The 21,820-nt window shown below is 45.7% G+C and overlaps 1 protein-coding gene across 9 annotated transcripts in view; it reads right to left on the bottom strand.

The window, feature by feature from the left end:
- Positions 1–21,820, bottom strand: part of kug (FAT atypical cadherin kugelei) — a 913,302-nt gene that overhangs the window by 576,956 nt on the left and 314,526 nt on the right. For all 9 annotated transcript variants that reach the window (XR_011394610.1, XR_008406862.2, XM_070104239.1 and 6 more), the window contains exons 2-3: positions 4,338–7,547; positions 1,255–1,456 (exon numbers count right to left, since the gene is read on the bottom strand). Coding sequence is in view for 7 of the 9 variants with exons in the window: in XM_070104239.1 (XP_069960340.1) it covers positions 1,255–1,456; positions 4,338–7,499 (3,364 nt within the window). In the remaining 2 variants the exon portion in view is untranslated. The remainder of the gene's footprint in view (positions 1–1,254; positions 1,457–4,337; positions 7,548–21,820) is intronic.

The following is a 21,820-nucleotide window of genomic DNA, read 5'->3' as shown; positions in this document are numbered from 1 at the left end:
TACAACTATGACCCTGACACCACTCCCAGTAACAATGAGCATCACCACTCGCATGACACTGCAACTATAACCCTGACACCACTCCCAGCAACAATGAGCATCACCACTCGCATGACACTGCAACTATAACCCTGACACCACTCCCAGCAACAATGAGCATCACCACTCGCATGACACTGCAACTATAACCCTGACACCACTCCCAGCAATAATACACACACAAATCTCATCTCATTTCTTCCCCTTTACATACAAGCAGCGAACAGAAAGATAATTACATACACAAACAGGTAGTGGAAGCGACCTAAATACATGTAAATGGATTAATAAGTAGATCTGCATTATGTCTTCCAGATAAAGAGGCACGCGGTAGGCTACGTCGATTTCTCTACGATCTGAGCAGTGATCGAAAGTATATGTATTAGTCATTTTACGTTAATTTATCATAAATTAACCTATATTTCCTTCTTGCTAACTGCCAATGTCAAACCATAAATAGGCAGCAGTGTGTGATGTTGCTCCAACCTTACCCACCCACATGAATTGGAATGTAATGAGGGTGAAACAAGAGAATCTTGTTCCTTCATTATGAGAAGACGAGGCAATTCAGCAGTGATGGGCCGAGCCTTGGCCGCAAGAGGACCAACAGAGTGCCGGGTCAACACTAAGAGGCTTATATATAAACTGTGGTGGACCAATCACTTGGCCAATCACTAGTATTGTTCGGTATTCCGAATTCTGCAACTATAATAAATTACTGTAATAACCCGCAATACATGCTATATTATTCATCTCTCAGTAACCTTGCCTAAGTGGGACTTTACCAGTAATCCTATATTATCCATACTTTCATTAGTGTAAAAAATAATTGTATTCGCTCATATATCTGTATTTTATTTTCCCAAGAATATGATATCCATGAATTATAAAATGCTGATTACGTGGAGTTAGTAAATTCAGTCGTGAGGTGAAAAGGGATGTTCGTACCTGCAGAAGATAGACTTATCTATCTGTGTTGAGTCCGTAGTTATTACCTCTGCTATTTTTTCCCTGATTAAAAGCCAAAGCAAAAAGCCATCAGTGAAAATAAAATCAACCCAAAATACTTCTCGTATGGAAAAATCAATGGTGTAGTACTGGATCATAGGTGACAGATGCTGAAGGAGTCACAGCTCAGTGAGAAAATACACAACTAAGTATATAGCTATGTCCAGTAGAACACCAGAAACATCAACGTAATCAAAGAACACTCACCCTTCTGGTCGATGTAGAAGACACCTCGTCCTTCAGAACCCACCAAGGAGTAAGTGATGGCGGCGTCAGCAGGATTGTGATCACCGTCGACGGCGCTGAAGGTAGCAACCAGGGTGTGTGGAGGAGCAGACTCCAGCACCTGGGCCTGCTCCACGTCCTTCATGAAGACTGGCGCGTGAACATTTTCGTCAACATCCACCACCTACAGAGACGCGAGGCAGGGGACAAGACACATCAGCACCACTAGTTGATTTCAAATACTTTATCACAGCGTACATAATATTATGCCTGAACTTATACCATCACACACTGACTGCAATATTTATAGGATAGGCTACGTCTGGCATGACCTCAAACTTCCTGCAATCCTCCATAAATCTAAAGGATTTCACCACAACTCTAAAAATCTAGTCTAATCCACGTGTAGCAGTCTGGAGTTTATTTTCGAGTATAAGTTCACTTAGTTTCATACTTATAAAATCACAAGTGGGAATTATATTATTTGAATGCATATTCAACACACACACAAAAATACTGTGTCATGCAAATCTTAAAGAAAATTCTTTCATTACTCGAGTCTAGTGGTACTAGTAGGATTAACCCTAATGCAAAAAAAATACTGTTAGCAAAAGTTGTGGACTATATATAGCTTATACAGAACTGTGAGGACGTTGTTTGGTTGTGAATAAAGATAATTAACAAGAAATTACTAAGTCCTTCGGACACACAGGATATATACACTAAGAGTTGTATGTTTCTAAATGTATATATGCTGCGAATCTACTTTAATCCCTGTTTTAGGGATTAAAGTCTACCTGGAGGGTATTCCGGGGATCAACGCCACCGCGGCCCGGTCCACGACCAGGCCTCCAGGTGGATCAGGACCTAATCAACCAGGCTGTTACTGTTGGCCGCACACAGTCCAGCGTACGAACCACAGCCCGGCTGATCCGGCACCGACTTTAAGTATCTGTCCAGCTCCCGTTTGAAGGCAGCCAGGGGCCTATTGGTAATTCCCCTTATGCATGGTGCGAAGCTGTTGAACAGTCTTGGGCCCCGGACACTTATGATGTTTTCTCTTAGTGTACCAATGGCGTCCTTAATTTTAATTGTCTTTCCACGTCTGATGGTGAAAAGGTTACCATGCACCCCTAATGACCCGAGTGTAGACGACAGACTTTCAATTCCATTAACCAACCTTAGATCATGGACACTGCAGCAGGCCCACTGGCCCAACTAGACATAATATTTTGCTAGTAGGAGGTCGCGAAGGACCTGTCTAGTTGGGCCAGCGGGCTTGCTGCAGTGTTCCTCTTATGAGGCCGGTGTCGTCGCGCGTCAGGTGTTGCTTTGTTGTGGGATGTGTTTGTGAGGTGTGGTCCAGACCCTTTATATGCCTTCCTTTGAAGTATTACTTTTACAGTTCCTTGATAATGTGAAAAGTCACGAAAGCACGTGGAATTTCACTATTCTTTCAAAGTGGTTGTTTTGCATATTCTGAAAACACCTGTTTACTATGATCTTATATATATATATATATATATATATATATATATATATATATATATATATATATATATATATATATATATATATATATATATCGTGCCGAATATGTAAAACTTGCGATCTTGGCTTAAACAGCAACGCTCATCTTGCCCTATAAGACAAGCGAAAATTTGTGTATGCAATAATTTAACAAAAATCATTCTGAAACCAACGAAAACAATATATTTCACTGTGTTTGTTTAGTATTAAATTGTTGAAAACGTATCTAAAATATATTTAGCTGGATTAGGCTAAAATAAATTGCGCTTGTTATAATAAGGTTAGGTAAGTTTTCTAAGATTCTTTTGGTGCAAAATTATAAATTGTTACATTAACATTAATGAAAAGATATATCTTAAACGTATAAGAGAAAAATTTAGAATGGACTTAATTTTAAATGAGTTCTTGCTAATTGACCAGTTTTACCTATTAGGCACGACATTACATATATATATATATCTATATATATAATGTATATATATATATATATACATATATATATATATATATATATATATATATATATATATATATATATATACACATATATCTATATATAGATATATAGATATATATATATATATATATATATATATATATATATATATATATAAAATATAGGGAGGTACCACCTCTAGAACTGTCATTGGGACCCTCATCCTCAGAGAAAAGAATAAACTTGCTTCAGGGAAAACTCAAGGTTTTCCCTGAATATATATATATATATATATATATATATATATATATATATATATATATATATATATATATATATATATATATATATATATATATATATATATATATATGCAAAAAACCACTGTAAAAGAGTAGTGAATTCCAAGCGCTTTCGTGACTACTCCTATTGTCAAGGAACTATGGTTTATATATATATATATATATATATATATATATATATATATATATATATATATATATATATATAAAATTTACAAATGGAATTTGAAGCTACACAAGACTGATTTTCTGCAAGAAGTGCCTAGTAGTAGTCGATGAGTCATTCACTCTGTTTAACTGAAAATCTACTCTTGTATTTAGCACATGCTTTAATTATAACAAACCTTACATGTCTGAAGACCGCTCTATGGCCCTGGTGGGTTTAGCGCTTAGTTTTGATATTAATAATAACGATACTCATTCTAGAGACCGCTGTAACATGATGTTTCTGGGTCTTCTCAAACCCAATCCATCTCACCACAATTGTACTACTGTTATTACTATTACTGCCACCCTCTCGCAGCTTACTACCTTCCTGCCACTATATATACTCTTTCTTAGTTATTCTGTTTTAGGACTGAAAAAGCCGTGCGTGGCGAAACATTTTCTCTAATGTCCTGAAATGTAGGTGTCTTTTTCCACATCTTATCGGTATCACCATACCATTTTTCACTCTTATTAAATGCGTGACATTTATTTCCTAAATTTATTTTTCTAACTATATGAGCCTAGTAGTACTCGTATATCAATTTTAAAATTACTTCTGGCAGTGAATCCGAAAAAACTGAGGTCAGTACCTGCACAATGACGTGGGTGCTGGCAGAGAGTGGAGGCGTACCATCATCAGTGGCACGAACCGTAATGTTGTAGGCGGGCCTGGTCTCGTAGTCTAGTTTAGCAGCGAGGCGCAGCGCCGCTGTGTCTGCGTCTAGCTCGAAAATGCCCTCATGCCCACCCATGAGAGTGTAGCGCAGGCGAGGAGAGTCCGGATCGTGGGCCGTCACAAGCGTAACTAGTGCACCCACAGGAAGGTCCTCGGGAACACGCACAGCAGTTGATCGTTCAGTGGGGAAGACAGGAGGGCAGTCGTTGATATTGGCTACTTGAATTGTGACGTAGGCGTGCGCAGATCGTGCCCCGCCGTCAGTAGCCACCACACGCAACTCGTACACGTCATGAGTCTCGTGATCCAGGGGCCATGCCACGCTCAGCCGTCCATTCACAGGGTCCAGTCTGAAGTCTTTCGTGTCGGTAGCCAAACTGTATGTCACCACGCCATTGGTGCCCTCATCGGGATCTTGTGCCCGCAACTCGTACACACTAGTGCCGTTGGCCACGTTCTCTGGCAAGAAGAAGCTATAAGCTGGTTTATCAAAGTTAGGAGCATTGTCATTTTCGTCGACAAGAGTGACAACAACAAGGCGGGAGGCTGAGCGCTGCGGTTTACCTAGATCATATACAGTTAAGTTGAGATTGTAGCGAGCAACTTTCTCCCGGTCTAGCAGGCCTGCTACCGTCAGAGCCCCGGTTTCTAAGTCCATCATGAACACAGATTCTTCGTTGCCAGATGAAATGACATAAACTAGATGTCCTGGGTAGCCGCTATCATCATCCTGAGCTTCAATCTTAAGCACCAAGGTGCCCGGGTCGCTGTTCTCTCGTACACGGACCTCCAGGGGCACGTGCAGCAGTTCTGGCCCGTGTGCGTTCAGCCCTGTCATTGGTGGTGTCAGCAAGCTAATGAGATCATCTTGGCGATTACTTTTTTCAGCACGTGCAAGCTGCTCAGCTAGACGTTGAGCTACACCCATCTCCCTGCAGTCCAGCACCGTCCACGAGTGTGCTGATGGGTTCTGCTGTCTGACTAACTGTAGACGCAGTGCCAAGGTATCGGCGAAGTGTTGACCATCTGTTGCTGTTACGTTGAGTATACGTTCTGAGACCATCAGATCCTGCAAGTCGCATGCCAATGTCAATACACCCGTGGTGGAATCTAGGCCAAAGCAACGGTCGTCATTACCACCTACAATCCTGTAACTGATAATGTTTCCTTGATCGAAGTCCACAGCAGAAAGCGTAAAAACTTCCGATCCCAGAGGAGTGAGTCGGTCTATGAAGCCGGTGCAGTCTATACGCTCAAACTGTGGTCTATTATCATTGACGTCTTCTACGTGCACTGTGATGACCTTCTCACTCTGACGACGGTAGGGAGAGCCCCAGTCTGATGCACGCACCAGCAGTCTCCACGTACGTCGCTCTGTCTCGTAGTCTAGAGCGCGGGTGGTGCTCACCTCGCCCGTGAAATGGTCTACCGTGAAAGGCACATCATCGGCATTTGCTAAGCTGTAGGAAACGTACCCATTCTCCCCGGAGTCATAGTCCTGTGCCCGCACCTTAGTCACCCAGGTGCCGGCGGGCTGGTGCTCGTCCACACGTACTACGCCCTGAGGTGCCACAATCATGGGCGTGTTGTCGTTGGCATCCAGCACTCTCACTATTACCTTGGCAGAAGTTTGCTGCAGCGGCAGGATGACGGATGGGCTGGTTGCTCCAACGGTGAGAGTGTAGTCAGTGCGGGTCTCAGCATCCAGAGTAGCTCCAGTGGTGATGACGCCAGAGAAGGGGTCTATACGGAACTGTCCCCCTTTGTTTCCTGCTACTATAGAAAACTCGATGCGGCGCTGTGCTCCAGGAAGCCAAGAGCCTACTTGCACCACCCGCGTGCCCACAGGCGCTATTTCGCTGACGGTAGCCTCATACACCTCTTGTGTAAATACCGCCTCCTGCTGAGGTAATGGTGGTGCTGCCACTCGCACCACCTTGTAGCTAAACCGTGGTCGATTGCCTCCATCTGTAGCTTTTAATGTTAAGTTGAAGCCAAATGGCGACTCGCTCCAATCAATGGTATCGAGGGCCGCCAGGTTAAATTCATTAGCACCAGAGCCTGGCAGGACACGAAAAACGCGATCAGGATCGCCCTCCACTATCTCTAACGACCTCACCTCGCCACTGGGGCCACGGTCCTGGTCCGCTACATTGATGATGGCAACTACAGCCAGATGGGCTCGTGGCATTGACTCAGGCAACTTGACAACTAATATTTGTGGATCATAAACATTTTCTTCTGTAACATTAATATAGAGTTTGGCGTGAGATGGCCACCCTCCATGCTGACGGCGGCCCCGGTCTTGTGCCTGCACCGTCAACTCGTATGCTGCCTTCTCCAGGAAACTGAGTGGTCGCGTGAGAGTGACCACACCAGAGGTAGGATGGATAGCGAACACTGGCGTGCGGTCAGAGAAACTATAATATATCTGGCCATTGAGACCACTATCTGGGTCTTCGGCTTTGACGCGCGCTACTGAGGCATGAAGAGGTGTGTCCTCGCTGAGCCGTACGTGGTACTCGTCTTGCAGGAAGAATGGTGTAAGGTCGTTGAGGTCAGTAATGGTAATGATTACCTCAGTTACAGCTCCTGGGAGGTCTTCTTTGCTGCCGTCGTGATGACGGTGTTGTGCCTTCACCTTCAGACGGTACTGGTCGCGACTCTCCCTGTTTAGAACGTGGCGGTTACCAGTGCGTACGCGCAACTCAAGAAAGCAGAAGTCGCCGACGACCCGCTTTCCCGCCCGGAAGAAATTCTGGTTATCCCCTTCTGTGATGCGATACTTAATCTTGAGTGTTGGGTCGGTGACGTAGACTCCCATCATAGTGTCACTGACGACGGCTGTGTTGCCCAGAGCATTCTCCGGGACGCTGGCGTTGTACTGCTCTGCAGAGAACCTCACTGACTCCACACTTCCCTCCACACGCCCGCAGGAGCCCGCTACAGCGACTACCACTGCCACCACCACGTGCTGCCATCTCACACATCTCCTGATCACTACACTCGGGTGTGGGCATAGCAGGGGCGGAGGGCGACCCCGCGGGTGAGGGTGGGAATATGTCGTCTGGGTCATCTTGCCGGGGGGGCCACACACCCTGTCTCCTTCACCATGCTACTCCACCTGGAAAAAAGACAAGACTCATTAAAACACCATTGACATAACACAGTAGAACTATAAATGTCAAGCAGCTTGATGTTTCCTCTGCTTAACACCTCCAAGAATCTTATTTCACAGTCTAGTTTCCTAAATCGGAAATATTACAAGAATAATTAATTTATTATTATATTAATTGCAAGTGCTAAACTCGTAAGGGTCGCATAGCTTCCGGGGGAAAAACAGAAGAATGAGAACTATTGAGGAACATACAGAGAAGCAAAGAATTTACTAAATGTAAGTAGACGTTTGTAAGATTCACTCAGCATCCCATGATGCGATGATGAAACATGAGAAGACCCACTGTCCTGCCAGAGTGCAAAACATTTATCAGGCTTCAGTTTCACGCTCACATGACAGGAATGCGGTACCTTCCTGGATAGTCATTGTCTACCACCCTGCAATATACCCCTTCCCTTGGATCAAGAGGCTCTTGGTTTAAAGGAGTATACCTATCCTTCCTTTCCTTGGATCGACCCTGACTGACTCCCATTCACCATGTGCTAATTTATAACCTCTGCGAGTTAAGTGCTTCCAACAACATAATAATTAATAATACACAGTATGCACACGAACTTTCGATTATATATTTTTAAAAATTTAACCTCAATCAATAATGTTAATAAAATTTTGAAGCCTAAAGCTCAGTTTTGTATATGCGTGACATCAACATTTGTAGGCAAAGCCTGAGCATGCTGCCATCTACAGCTCATAAGACTGCCATCCCCACGAGCCCCTTTGGGGCGGGGCAGATGGCAGACCAGAGGCCTAGCTTCTCCCTACGAGCCCCATGAGGGCGGGGAATGTGGCTAGGCCTGGGGACAGTTGATCCCAAAGATGAGGGGGTACTTGTACCTCCTCCCATGGGAGACTTACGTCTCGAGATACTCCCCAGATAGGGAGCCAAGGCCGGGTCACCACTACTTGGAAAAGACCCGGGCCGGGAGAATACCGGCGAATAAAAAAAAAAATCAACATTTACTGCTCGCAGAACCAGTTGTGGAGATATTTACAAACATAAGAATACTGCCAACAGTTCTCTAGTTCTATGAGCTGAAGGAATAATAAACACATATGCACATCACTTTGAAACAAAAAACATAACTTAGCAAACAATTAGCTTAAAATTTTCAATGAGTTTGCTCTGCAAAACTTCCACTCGAAATATTAATTAGGTTGCAGCTCAGGTTGTTGCTGCTGTGTTTCTTACCGACTTAGCAAAGTGCTGCTTGTGGCTGCCAAACCTACACACCCAACATACTCACGGCTTGTTAGGTAAATGGACACAGGTGAAACTAATATGACATTTTCTTGTGGCAACGTTTCGCTCTCCAGGAGCTTTGTCCGGCTTGAGAAAGCTCCTGGAGAGTGAAACGTTGCCACAATAAAATGTCATATTAGTTGCATCTGTGTCCATTTACCTAACATTTTTTGTCGGTATTTCTACGATTATCATACTCAGACTTACCAGACTGTTGCTGCTTCTGGCCAACAGAGTACAGTACCAGCACATTTCCACTTATCAGGCTGTTGCTAATTGTAGGCCACAAGTCAAGAGACCCAACACACCCAGCCTAACGTATCACCTACAGCTACGTATCCTATCTCAGTCATTCTCTCATCCTCATTCTCTCCATCTTTGTTGTGGAGTATTATACTCCTTGGAAATATGTCATTGAGTCTAGAAACTCAGCTGCTGGTACTGTTATCCTAGTAGTGCCACTCACCACATGTTAGGAGTCATTATAAACAGACTGTCGTCAACAGTGAACTTAACGGGTTCCACTGGACAGTTTGTTCAGACCCACAAGGTTCTTTGATGCCGGCAAGAGGCTCTTGATCTAAGGAATATGATTTGTTCCCCTCTCCTTGGATTGAACCTGATTAATTCTCATTGCCCAAGCAGTGTATGGCCTCTTTTGGTTTAGCGCCTCCCCATAAATATAATATTATAATAATTCTGATCAGACAGCCTATGGTGTTTCTACTGGACTGCGTGCTGTTAGCACCAACAGCCTCTGTTAAGGCTAACAGCCTCTCTCTCATATATATACTCCCCCCACACAACGATTTTTTTTAATCCACTGACCTTCTCTCACTGATGAAGGGTGACCCCAGAAAGGAAAAACACCTTCACTGCCATCCATTCCATCACTATCTTCCATCATTATCATGCTGACATCAGAATTCAGATGGCCCGACCCACCTTTCCTTCAGTATAGACACTGTACTTCCCACCTCCAGGAAGATAGTCCGGCTAATCGGCTTCCCTAAATCCCTTCATAAATGTACCTTGCTCACATTCCAACAACACGACGGATCACAAACAAAACGCACTTGCTTCTCTTTCTTCGTCAACATAACGCACTTGCTTCTCTTTCTTCGTCAACATAACGCACTTGCTTCTCTTTCTTCGTCAACATAACGCACTTGCTTCTCTTTCTTCGTCAACATAACGCACTTGCTTCTCTTTCTTCGTCAACATAACGCACTTGCTTCTCTTTCTTCGTCAACATTTAACAACTCTAAAAATATTCCTTCTGTTCTCAGTACCTCCGCTTCCCAATCTAATTAATCCCCCTTTTTAAATATTTTTAACTGCTGAAACTGTTTGTTTCACAGGCTCTCTCAGTTTTTTGTATATTAAGAAAACATAAGCTTTACAACGTGTACTTAGGAATAAGCATCAACTCTACTTCATCGTAAAACTGCGTCAGAAAAAATGAGATTATTATTTACAAGAACAGGTGGAAAACAGCTTTTACAAACAATCCCTTCCAATTCAAGGAGGCCTATGTTGGACCAGGCCACGTAGAAAATAACTCCAGAAATCGACAACTAGACGTCGGTCAACAAACAGACCTTGATAAGCTGTGGTGCTTACGTTAAACTGCGTGATGCTAGCACCAATAGTGTAACTGATCAGGTTGTTCACCAGGAGGGGTGGGACGGGATCGGGCTGCAGAGGCGATGACCGCCACAACCATCAAAAGATAGTTACACAACAAACTTTTGCGAGTTTCTAAAATAATTAGTCTTTATTATTAAATAAGTAAATCTCAAAAGGTTATACATATACACCAGACTGTGATGGATATGTGGGTCAGTGAGCCACCAGCAGCAACAGCCTGGTTGACCAGGTGAGGACTAGACGAGCCTGGCCCATGGCCGGGCTCCGGGAGTAGAAAAACTCGGAACTCAAAAAGGAAAGGGTGGAGAGGAGGAAGGACATTGTGGGGTGAGAGATGGTGGCAGGGAGGTACAAACTGGAGGTACAAACTGGAGGTACAAACTGGAGGTACAAACTGGAGGTACAAACTGGAGGTTACAAACTGGAGGTTACAAACTGGAGGTACAAACTGGAGGTACAAACTGGAGGTACAAACTGGAGGTACAAACTGGAGGTACAAACTGGAGGTACAAACTGGAGGTACAAACTGGAGGTACAAACTGGAGGTTACAAACTGGAGGTTACAAACTGGAGGTACAAACTGGAGATACAAACTGGAGGTACAAACTGGAGGTACAAACTGGAGGTACAAACTGGAGGTACAAACTGGAGGTTACAAACTGGAGGTACAAACTGGAGGTTACAAACTGGAGGTTACAAACTGGAGGTTACAAACTGGAGGTACAAACTGGAGGTACAAACTGGAGGTACAAACTGGAGGTACAAACTGGAGGTACAAACTGGAGGTACAAACTGGAGGTACAAACTGGAGGTTACAAACTGGAGGTTACAAACTGGAGGTACAAACTGGAGGTACAAACTGGAGGTACAAACTGGAGGTACAAACTGGAGGTACAAACTGGAGGTACAAACTGGAGGTACAAACTGGAGGTTACAAACTGGAGGTACAAACTGGAGGTACAAACTGGAGGTACAAACTGGAGGTACAAACTGGAGGTTACAAACTGGAGGTACAAACTGGAGGTTACAAACTGGAGGTACAAACTGGAGGTACAAACTGGAGGTACAAACTGGAGGTACAAACTGGAGGTACAAACTGGAGGTACAAACTGGAGGTACAAACTGGAGGTTACAAACTGGAGGTTACAAACTGGAGGTACAAACTGGAGGTACAAACTGGAGGTTACAAACTGGAGGTTACAAACTGGAGGTTACAAACTGGAGGTACAAACTGGAGGTACAAACTGGAGGTACAAACTGGAGGTACAAACTGGAGGTACAAACTGGAGGTACAAACTGGAGGTACAAACTGGAGGTACAAACTGGAGGTACAAACTGGAGGTACAAACTGGAGGTTACAAACTGGAGGTACAAACTGGAGGTACAAACTGGAGGTACAAACTGGAGGTACAAACTGGAGGTACAAACTGGAGGTTACAAACTGGAGGTACAAACTGGAGGTTACAAACTGGAGGTACAAACTGGAGGTACAAACTGGAGGTACAAACTGGAGGTACAAACTGGAGGTACAAACTGGAGGTACAAACTGGAGGTTACAAACTGGAGGTTACAAACTGGAGGTTACAAACTGGAGGTTACAAACTAGAGGTTACAAACTGGAGGTACAAACTAGTTACAAACTGGAGGTTACAAACTGTAGGTTACAAACTGGAGGTTACAAACTGGAGGTTACAAACTGGAGGTTACAAACTGGAGGTACAAACTGGAGGTTACAAACTGGAGGTACAAACTGGAGGTTACAAACTGGAGGTACAAACTGGTTGCATTTGATATACTTTCCATGGATTCCGAGAGATTTCCTACTCACGCAGGGCCGGGTTTGTCTTGTGCTTTCCTGATCAACCAGGCTGTTGCTGCTGGCGGCCCAATGACCCCCACATTCATCACAGTCATGAATATTTTTATAAAGGTTGAAATTTATTATTATATTTAAAAGGAAGAGCTACAGTAGAACGGATCATAATGCGCTGACGAAGGTGGAGACGATTAGAAAATAATGTTGGTGATGTCACTGTGTTTCAGTGTGTTGGTGATGCCACTGTGTTTCAGTGTGTTGGTGATGCCACTGTGTTTCAGTGCCACACAACACTGCGTGAGCCATGCTCAACACTCACAATGCCACACAACACTGCGTGAGACATGCTCAACACTCACTCTGGTGGCCTGGTGGTTAACGCTCTCGCTTCACACGGTGAGGGCCTGGGTTCGATTCCCAGCCAGAGTAGAAGCATTGGACGTGTTTCTTTCCACCTGTTGTCTATGTTCCCCATCAGTAAAATGGGTACCTGGGTGTTAGTCGACTGGTGTGGGTCGCATCCTGGGACACTGACCTAAGGAGGCCTGGTCACAGACCGGGCCGCGGGGGCGTTGACCCCCGGAACTCTCTCCAGGTAAACTCCAGGTAAACAACACTGGGTGAGACATGCTCAACACTCACAGTGCCACACAACACTACGTGAGACATGCTCAACACTCACAGTGCCACACAACACTGCTTGAGACATACTCAACACTCACAGTGCCACACAACACTGCGTGAGCCATGCTCAACGTTCACAGTGCCACACAACACTGCGTGAGACATGCTCAACACTCACAGTGCCACACAACACTGCGTGAAACATGTTCAACATTCACAGTGCCACACAACACTGCGTGAGACATGCTCAACACTCACAGTGCCACACAACACTGCGTGAGACATGCTCAACACTCACAGTGCCACACAACACTACGTGAGACATGCTCAACACTCACAGTGCCACACAACACTGCGTGAGCCATGCTCAACACTCACAATGCCACACAACACTGCGTGAGACATGCTCAACACTCACTCTGGTGGCCTGGTGGTTAACGCTCTCGCTTCACACGGTGAGGGCCTGGGTTCGATTCCCAGCCAGAGTAGAAGCATTGGACGTGTTTCTTTCCACCTGTTGTCTATGTTCCCCATCAGTAAAATGGGTACCTGGGTGTTAGTCGACTGGTGTGGGTCGCATCCTGGGACACTGACCTAAGGAGGCCTGGTCACAGACCGGGCCGCGGGGGCGTTGACCCCCGGAACTCTCTCCAGGTAAACTCCAGGTAAACAACACTGGGTGAGACATGCTCAACACTCACAGTGCCACACAACACTACGTGAGACATGCTCAACACTCACAGTGCCACACAACACTGCTTGAGACATACTCAACACTCACAGTGCCACACAACACTGCGTGAGCCATGCTCAACGTTCACAGTGCCACACAACACTGCGTGAGACATGCTCAACACTCACAGTGCCACACAACACTGCGTGAAACATGTTCAACATTCACAGTGCCACACAACACTGCGTGAGACATGCTCAACACTCACAGTGCCACACAACACTGCGTGAGACATGCTCAACACTCACAGTGCCACACAACACTGCGTGAGACATGCTCAACACTCACAGTGCCACACAACACTACGTGAGACATGCTCAACACTCACAGTGCCACACAACACTGCGTGAGACATGCTCAACACTCACATTGCCACACAACACTACGTGAGACATGCTCAACACTCACAGTGCCACACAACACTGCGTGAGACATGCTCAACACTCACAGTGCCACACAACACTGCGTGAGACATGCTCAACACTCACAGAGTCAGTTGGAAAATGCTGCACAGATGTGAAATAAGAATATAAGAAAGGAGGAACACTGCAGCAGGTCTACGGGTTTAGCGCTACAAAATAATAATAATCTCACACCAGGTTAAGTTTCAGCATTTAAGAGGAAAATAACTTATTTTTCACAACTTTAAAACTTATTACGGGAAATTTACAACGTTTTCTTCCAGGCAACAAGAGAATCAGTTTATTATAGAGTGAGGGAAAAAATATAATGCAAAGTTAGACATTTAAATTATCATATTATAGCTGAAAATATGCAGTAAAAAAAAATATGAAAAATAATACCGGTGTGAGCGTGTCGTATATTACCCGAGTCTCGGCAATATGCAACAAACCATAGGTTCCACTCACATTATTACCAGTAATATTACATACTCTCTGTAATTTTAATAATTTCGGGTATTTTACTTTATCTGCCTCTTAAATAATGCCAAGTGTGTTTTACAATACCCATTTCGAATTCTCTATACTTCATCATTATATATTCCAAAATAAAATCAGTGGTTTAAGGCATCACATATCTGACTCATCCCCTGAGAATACTCAACTCATCTAGATTAAACCCACGGTGTACATGGCTAGTGTGGAGAGGGCCATGTTATACAGGGCCACGGTGTATAGGGCCATGTTGTACAGGGCCACGATGTAGAGGGCCACGGTGTAGAGGGCCATGGTGTAGAGAGCCACAATGTACAGGGCCACAGTGTAGAGGGCCATGGTGTACAGGGCCTCGGTGTACAGGGCAATGTTGTACAGGGCCACGGTGTACAGGGCCACGGTGTACAGGGCCACGGTGTACAGGGCCACGATGTACAGGGCCACGATGCACAGGGCCACGGTGTATAGGGCCACGGAACCATCGTCAAAACCTCGGCCTAACCAGGACATCGTATGGGTTCGAATACCACGTCCAGCATTAGGTAATGTGTGACACACACACACACACACACACACACATTGTAAGACGGTGCAAGGGTCAAGTCCCAGGAGGGTTGTGGTCAGGTCACAAGAAGTCACGGCCAGTCATTACACTGCACAAGACACCTCTCACACACACACACACTCACACACACACACACTCACACACACAGGGGTAGGGCAGTGTTACTACCGGTAGTTATTAGCAGTAAGAATACTTAGGAAGCTAGGAAGTCCTCTCTCAATGTGAACAAGGAATATGATAATAACCAGCAACAATTAATACGTAAATTCAGAAAGGGCAAGAAGTGGAGAGAGTAGCATAATTGGGAAAGATAAATGAGACTAAATTTGTGCCTATACGACGGATCTTTCAACCACAACACCTACCCCCTCCTAACCATCCCTCCACACACAAGCACATACACACAAGGGTAGACACTCATAGAAGCTCTAGACCCTAGTAGCAAGTTCCGCTTTTTATAACCCAGAATTACTGGTATGTGTTAGCAGTATCTCCCCCTCACACCTCCCCCATACACATGAACACACACATATACACACACCTACACTAGGACAATATGGTAACTTACTAGGCGAATACACACACACACACACACACACACACACACACACACAGGGAACAGGGGGGGTGGAGCAGTGGCATTGCTGATCAAAAATCGCTGGAATTTTGATGAGCTGGAGAGAGGAGACAGCGGAGAAGAAAGTGATTACATAGCGGGAACGCTTCACTCTGGAGGTCCCAAGGTGGTAATAGCAGTGATGTATAACCCACCACACAACAGCAGTAGGCCAAGGGAAGAGTACGACGAGAGCAATAGAGCTCATGCATGCAGGGCAAAGCTCCTGATCATGGGTGACTTTAACCACAAGGAGATTGATTGGGAGAACTTGGACCCGCATGGGGACCAAGATACATGGAGGGCTAAGATGATGGAGGTGGTACTGGAAAACTTCATGTACCAACACGTAAGGGACACTACAAGAGAGAGAGGAGAGGATGAATCAGCAAGGCTGGACTTAGTATTCGCCTTGAGTAGTGCAGATATCAAGGACATCACATATGAAAGACCCCTTGGGGCCAGTGACCATGTGGTTTTAAGCTTCGAATACAGAGTAGAGCTACAAGTGGAGGGAGAAGCAGGAAGGCCAGGACGAATGAAGCCAAACTACAAGAAAGGGGACTACACAGGAATGAGGAACTTCCTGAACGGGGTTCAGTGGGACAGAGAACTGGCAGGGAAGCCAGTTAATGAGATGATGGAATATGTAGCAACAAAATGCAAGGAGGCTGAGGAGAGGTTTGTACCCAAAGGTAACAGGAATAATGAAAAAGCCAGGATGAGCCCATGGTTTACCCAAAGGTGCAGGGAGGCAAAAACCAAGTGTGCTAGGGAATGGAAGAAATATAGAAGGCAAAGGACCCAGGAGAATAAGGAGAGCAGTCACAGAGCCAGAAACGAATATGCACAGATAAGAAGGGAGGCCCAAAGACAATATGAAAATGACATAGCAGCAAAAGCCAAATCTGACCCAAAACTGTTGTACAGCCACATCAGGAGGAAAACAACAGTCAAGGACCAGGTAATCAGGCTAAGGAAGGAGGAGAGACAACAAGAAATGACCGTGAAGTATGTGAGGAACTCAACAAGAGATTCAAAGAAGTGTTCACAGAGGAGACAGAAGGGGCTCCAGAAAGACGGAGAGGTGGGGCACACCACCAAGTGCTGGACACAGTGCACACAACCGAGGAAGAAGTGAAGAGGCTTCTGAGTGAGCTAGATACCTCAAAGGCAATGGGGCCAGATAACATCTCCCCATGGGTATTGAGAGAGGGAGCAGAGGCACTATGTGTACCCCTAACAACAATATTCAATACATCTATCGAAACAGGGAGATTGCCTGAGGCATGGAAGACAGCAAATGTAGTCGCAATCTTTAAAAAAGGAGACAGACATGAAGCATTAAACTACAGACCAGTGTCACTGACATGTATAGTATGCAAAATCATGGAGAAGATTATCAGGAGAAGAGTGGTGGAACACCTAGAAAGGAATGATCTCATCAACAGCAGCCAACATGGTTTCAGGGACGGGAAATCCTGTGTCACAAACCTACTGGAGTTCTATGACATGGTGACAGCAGTAAGACAAGAGAGAGAGGGGTGGGTGGATTGCATATTCTTGGACTGCAAGAAGGCGTTTGACACAGTTCCACACAAGAGATTGGTGCAAAAACTGGAGGACCAAGCAGGGATAACAGGGAAGGCACTACAATGGATCAGGGAATACTTGTCAGGAAGACAGCAGCGAGTCATGGTAAGTGGCGAGGTGTCAGAGTGGGCACCTGTGACCAGCGGGGTCCCACAGGGGTCAGTTCTAGGACCAGTGCTGTTTCTGGTATTTGTGAACGACATGACGGAAGGAATAGACTCTGAGGTGTCCCTGTTTGCAGATGACGTGAAGCTGATGAGAAGAATTCACTCGATCGAAGACCAGGCAGAACTACAAAGGGATCTGGACAGGCTGCAGACCTGGTCCAGCAATTGGCTCCTGGAGTTCAATCCCACCAAGTGCAAAGTCATGAAGATTGGGGAAGGGCAAAGAAGACCACAGATGGAGTACAGTCTAGGGGGCCAGAGACTACAAACCTCACTCAAGGAAAAAGATCTTGGGGTGAGTATAACACCAGGCACATCTGAAGCGCACATCAACCAAATAACTGCTGCAGCATATTGGCGCCTAGCAAACCTCAGAACAGCATTCCGACATCTTAATAAGGAATCGTTCAGGACCCTGTACACCGTGTACGTTAGGCCCATATTGGAGTATGCGGCACCAGTTTGGAACCCACACCTAGCCAAGCATGTAAAGAAACTAGAGAAAGTGCAAAGGTTTGCAACAAGACTAGTCCCAGAGCTAAGAGGTATGTCCTATGAGCAGAGGTTAAGGGAAATCAACCTGACGACACTGGAGGACAGGAGAGATAGGGGGGACATGATAACGACATACAAAATACTGAGAGGAATTGACAAGGTGGACAAAGACAGGATGTTCCAGAGATTGGACACAGTAACAAGGGGACACAGTTGGAAGTTGAAGACACAGATGAATCACAGGGATGTTAGGAAGTATTTCTACAGCCACAGAGTAGTCAGTAAGTGGAATAGTTTGGGAAGCGATGTAGTGGAGGCAGGATCCATACATAGCTTTAAGCAGAGGTATGATAAAGCTCACGGCTCAGGGAGAGTGACCTAGTAGCTATCAGTGAAGAGGCGGGGCCAGGAGCTCGGACTCGACCCCTGCAACCTCAACTAGGTGAGTACACACGCACACACGCACACATGCGCGCACACACACACACACACACACACACACACACACACACACACCACCACCACTTGACACAAACACATACCCCCCTCCCCTAACCACCTCTCCCCTTTCCCTAACCACCTCACCTTAGCCACCTACCCTTCCCCCAAACCACCTAACCCCTCCCCAAACCATCCAACCCCCCCAACTACCTCCCTCCCTCCAATAACCATCCTCCCCCTCCCCCATAACCATCCATCCCCTCTCTCTCTCTCAAACACATACTCCCCCTCCCCAAACCACCTCACCCCCTTCCCAAACCACCTAACCCCCTCCCCCAACTATCTCTACCCCTCCAATAACCATCCATCCCCTCTCCTCCTAAACATCTATTCCCCTCCCCCTAACCACCCGTCCCCCTTCTGTGGAGAAACGTGGGAACCTAGAACCAGGATGAGGACACGGGGCTCCAAGGACGAATCAGGGAGGGAGGAATGGGAGGCAGAGCTCAAAAAACAGGAAGACTGGGGAAGGAGACTAGATGAGCTGGAAAGGAAGATGGAAGAGAGGTTAGCAGCAGAATGCAGAAGGTGGAAGCAACAGGCCACAGCAGCAGAAATCAAGATAGAGAGATTAGAAGAGGAGCTGAGACATATGAAACAGCATAGAGACAAAGATATTACAGAAGTAGCATCGGCAATGGCTACATCAGACACAGACAACAGGTCTGAAGGGAGCATGGAAACTAAACTGTATGCAGAGGTCCTGTCAAACCCACATGGGGCCAAAACAAAGACAGGGAGCACACTAGGACAGAATGAGAGGTTGGAAGACATTGAAGGAACTAGAACATGTGCAGGGACCATACCAGATACCTGTGGGGGCCAGGAAGAGGTGAGCAGGAAGGACAAACCAAGAAGCATAGGGGCCATAACTAGGGAAGGGACTGAAGGAAGGAACACTCCACGGGAAGGAACTAAAACACATCAAAGGATGCAATGGGAGTCACAGTGGGAGGTGGAAAGGGAGAGATCCGTGTTTGTCTATGGGCTAGAGGAAGCTAAAGGGGAAACTTATGATGAAAGAAAGCAGGAGGAGAAAAAAGCGATTGAAGACATCATGAAGGTGATAGGCGAGGGGGACATGACCCAGGTGGCAAATTTTCGGAGAATCGGGTGGTTCACAAAGAAAAGGAATCGGCCTCTCAAAGTAATTTTCAAGGCAGAATCAACCCGAACCACGATCCTGCAGGAGAAAGCACGTAAGAGAGGCAAGCATGAGTTCTGGAGTGTGTACCTCGATCGAGACAGAACACAGGACGAAAGGAAGACGATGAAAGAGAGAGTTCAAAAATGAAAGGAGAAATGGGAGGAAATGAAAAAGGAGAGCAGAATAACCCAGGATCAAATGGAAGGACAAGCACACCCCCCAGAAACACCTGCAGAAGGACTCCAGCCACGACACCCCCAAGGCAACTGAACAATCCAAACCAACCATCACACACCGATCCCTCTGTTCCCACCCCCCGCACCACAGTTACAGTATTAGAACAGAAGTTGAAGGTTTGGTACACAAATGCAGATGGATTAACGAATAAACATGAGGAATGGCAAGAAAGAATCAATGAGAAGTCCCCAGACATCATAGCAGTTACAGAAACAAAACTCACAGAGACAATAACAGATGCAATCTTCCCACCAGGATACCAGATCATGAGGAAAGATAGAAGGGGCAGAGGGGGAGGTGGGGTTGCTCTGCTCGTAAAAAACAGATGGAAATTCGAGAAAATGGAAGGCATAGATGAGACGGGAGAAAGAGGCTACATAGTAGGTACATTTCAGTCTGGGGAACACAAAGTGGTCATTGCCGTGATGTATAATCCACCACAGAACCGCAGGAGGCCAAGAGAGGAATATGAAGAGAGCAACAGAGCAATGGTGGACACACTTGCTGAGGTGGCAAAAAGAGCTCACTCCAGCAGAGCAAAGTTGCTGGTTATGGGGGATTTCAACCACAGGGAGATTGACTGGGAAAACCTGTAGCCACATGGGGGTCCCAAAACATGGAGAGCCAGGATGTTGGATGTGGTGCTGGAAAACCTCATGCACCAACATGTTAAGGACACTACCAGAGAGGGGAGGATGAACCAGCAAGATTGGACCTTGTGTTCACCCTGGGCAGCTCAGACATTGAGGACATCAAGTATGAGAGTCCCCTAGGAGCTAGCGACCATGTGGTTCTGTGCTTTGAATACATAGTAGAGCTGCAAGTGGAGAGAATAACAGGAGTTGAATGGGAAAAGCCTGACTATAAAAGAGGGGACTACATAGGGTTGAAGAACTTCCTGCGGGAGGTCCAGTGGGACAGAGAACTGGCAGGAAAACCAGTAAATGAAATGATGGAGTATGTAACAACAAAATGCAAGGAGGCAGTGGAAAGGTTTATTCCCAAGGGCAACAGTAACAATGGGAAGACCAGAACGAGCCTCTGGTTTACCCGACGGTGTAAGGAGGCAAAAACAAAGTGCAATAGAGAATGGAAAAAGTACAGAAGGTAGAGAACACACGAAAATAGGGAGATCAGTCGCAGAGCCAGGAATGAGTACGCTCAGGTAAGGAGGGAGGCCCAGCGACAGTATGAAAATGACATAGCATCGAGAATCAAGACTGACCCGAAACTGTTGTACAGCCACATCAGGAGGAAGACAACAAAGACCAGGTGATCAGATTAAGGACAGAAGGTGGAGAACTCACAAGAAATGATCAGGAGGTATGTGAGGAGCTGAACAGGGGATTTAAGGAAGTTTTTACAGTAGAGACAGGAAGGGCTGTGGGAAGACAGCACAGAAGGGAACATCAAGAGGGAATATACCAACAAGTGTTGGATGACATATGAACAACCGAGGAGGAGGTGAAGAAGCTGCTAAGTGACCTTGACACCTCAAAGGCGATGGGACTGGACAACATCTCCCCATGGGTCCTTAGAGAAGGAGCAGAGATGCTGTGCATGCCTCTAACCACAATCTTCAACACATCCCTTGAAACTGGGCAACTACCTGAGAAATGGAAGACAGCTAATGTAGTCCCCATATTTAAGAAAGGAAGCAGAAACGAGGCGCTAAACTACAGACCTGTGTCTCTGACATGTATTGTGTGCAAAGTCATGGAGAAGATTATCAGGAGGAGAGTGGTCGAACACCTGGAAAGGAACAAGATTATAAATGAAAACCAGCATGGGTTCATGAAAGGCAAATCGTGTATCACAAACTTCCTGGAGTTGTATGACAAGGTAACAGAAGTAAGACATGAGAGAGAGGGGTGGGTAGATTGCGTTTTCCTAGACTGCAGGAAGGCCTTTGACACAGTTTCCCACAAAAGATTTGTGC

This window comes from Cherax quadricarinatus, chromosome 1 (genome assembly GCF_038502225.1).
Source record: "Cherax quadricarinatus isolate ZL_2023a chromosome 1, ASM3850222v1, whole genome shotgun sequence".
NCBI lineage: Eukaryota > Metazoa > Arthropoda > Malacostraca > Decapoda > Parastacidae > Cherax > Cherax quadricarinatus.
Note: the sequence above shows the minus strand (reverse complement) of the source record. Positions and strands in the feature narration are given on the sequence as shown.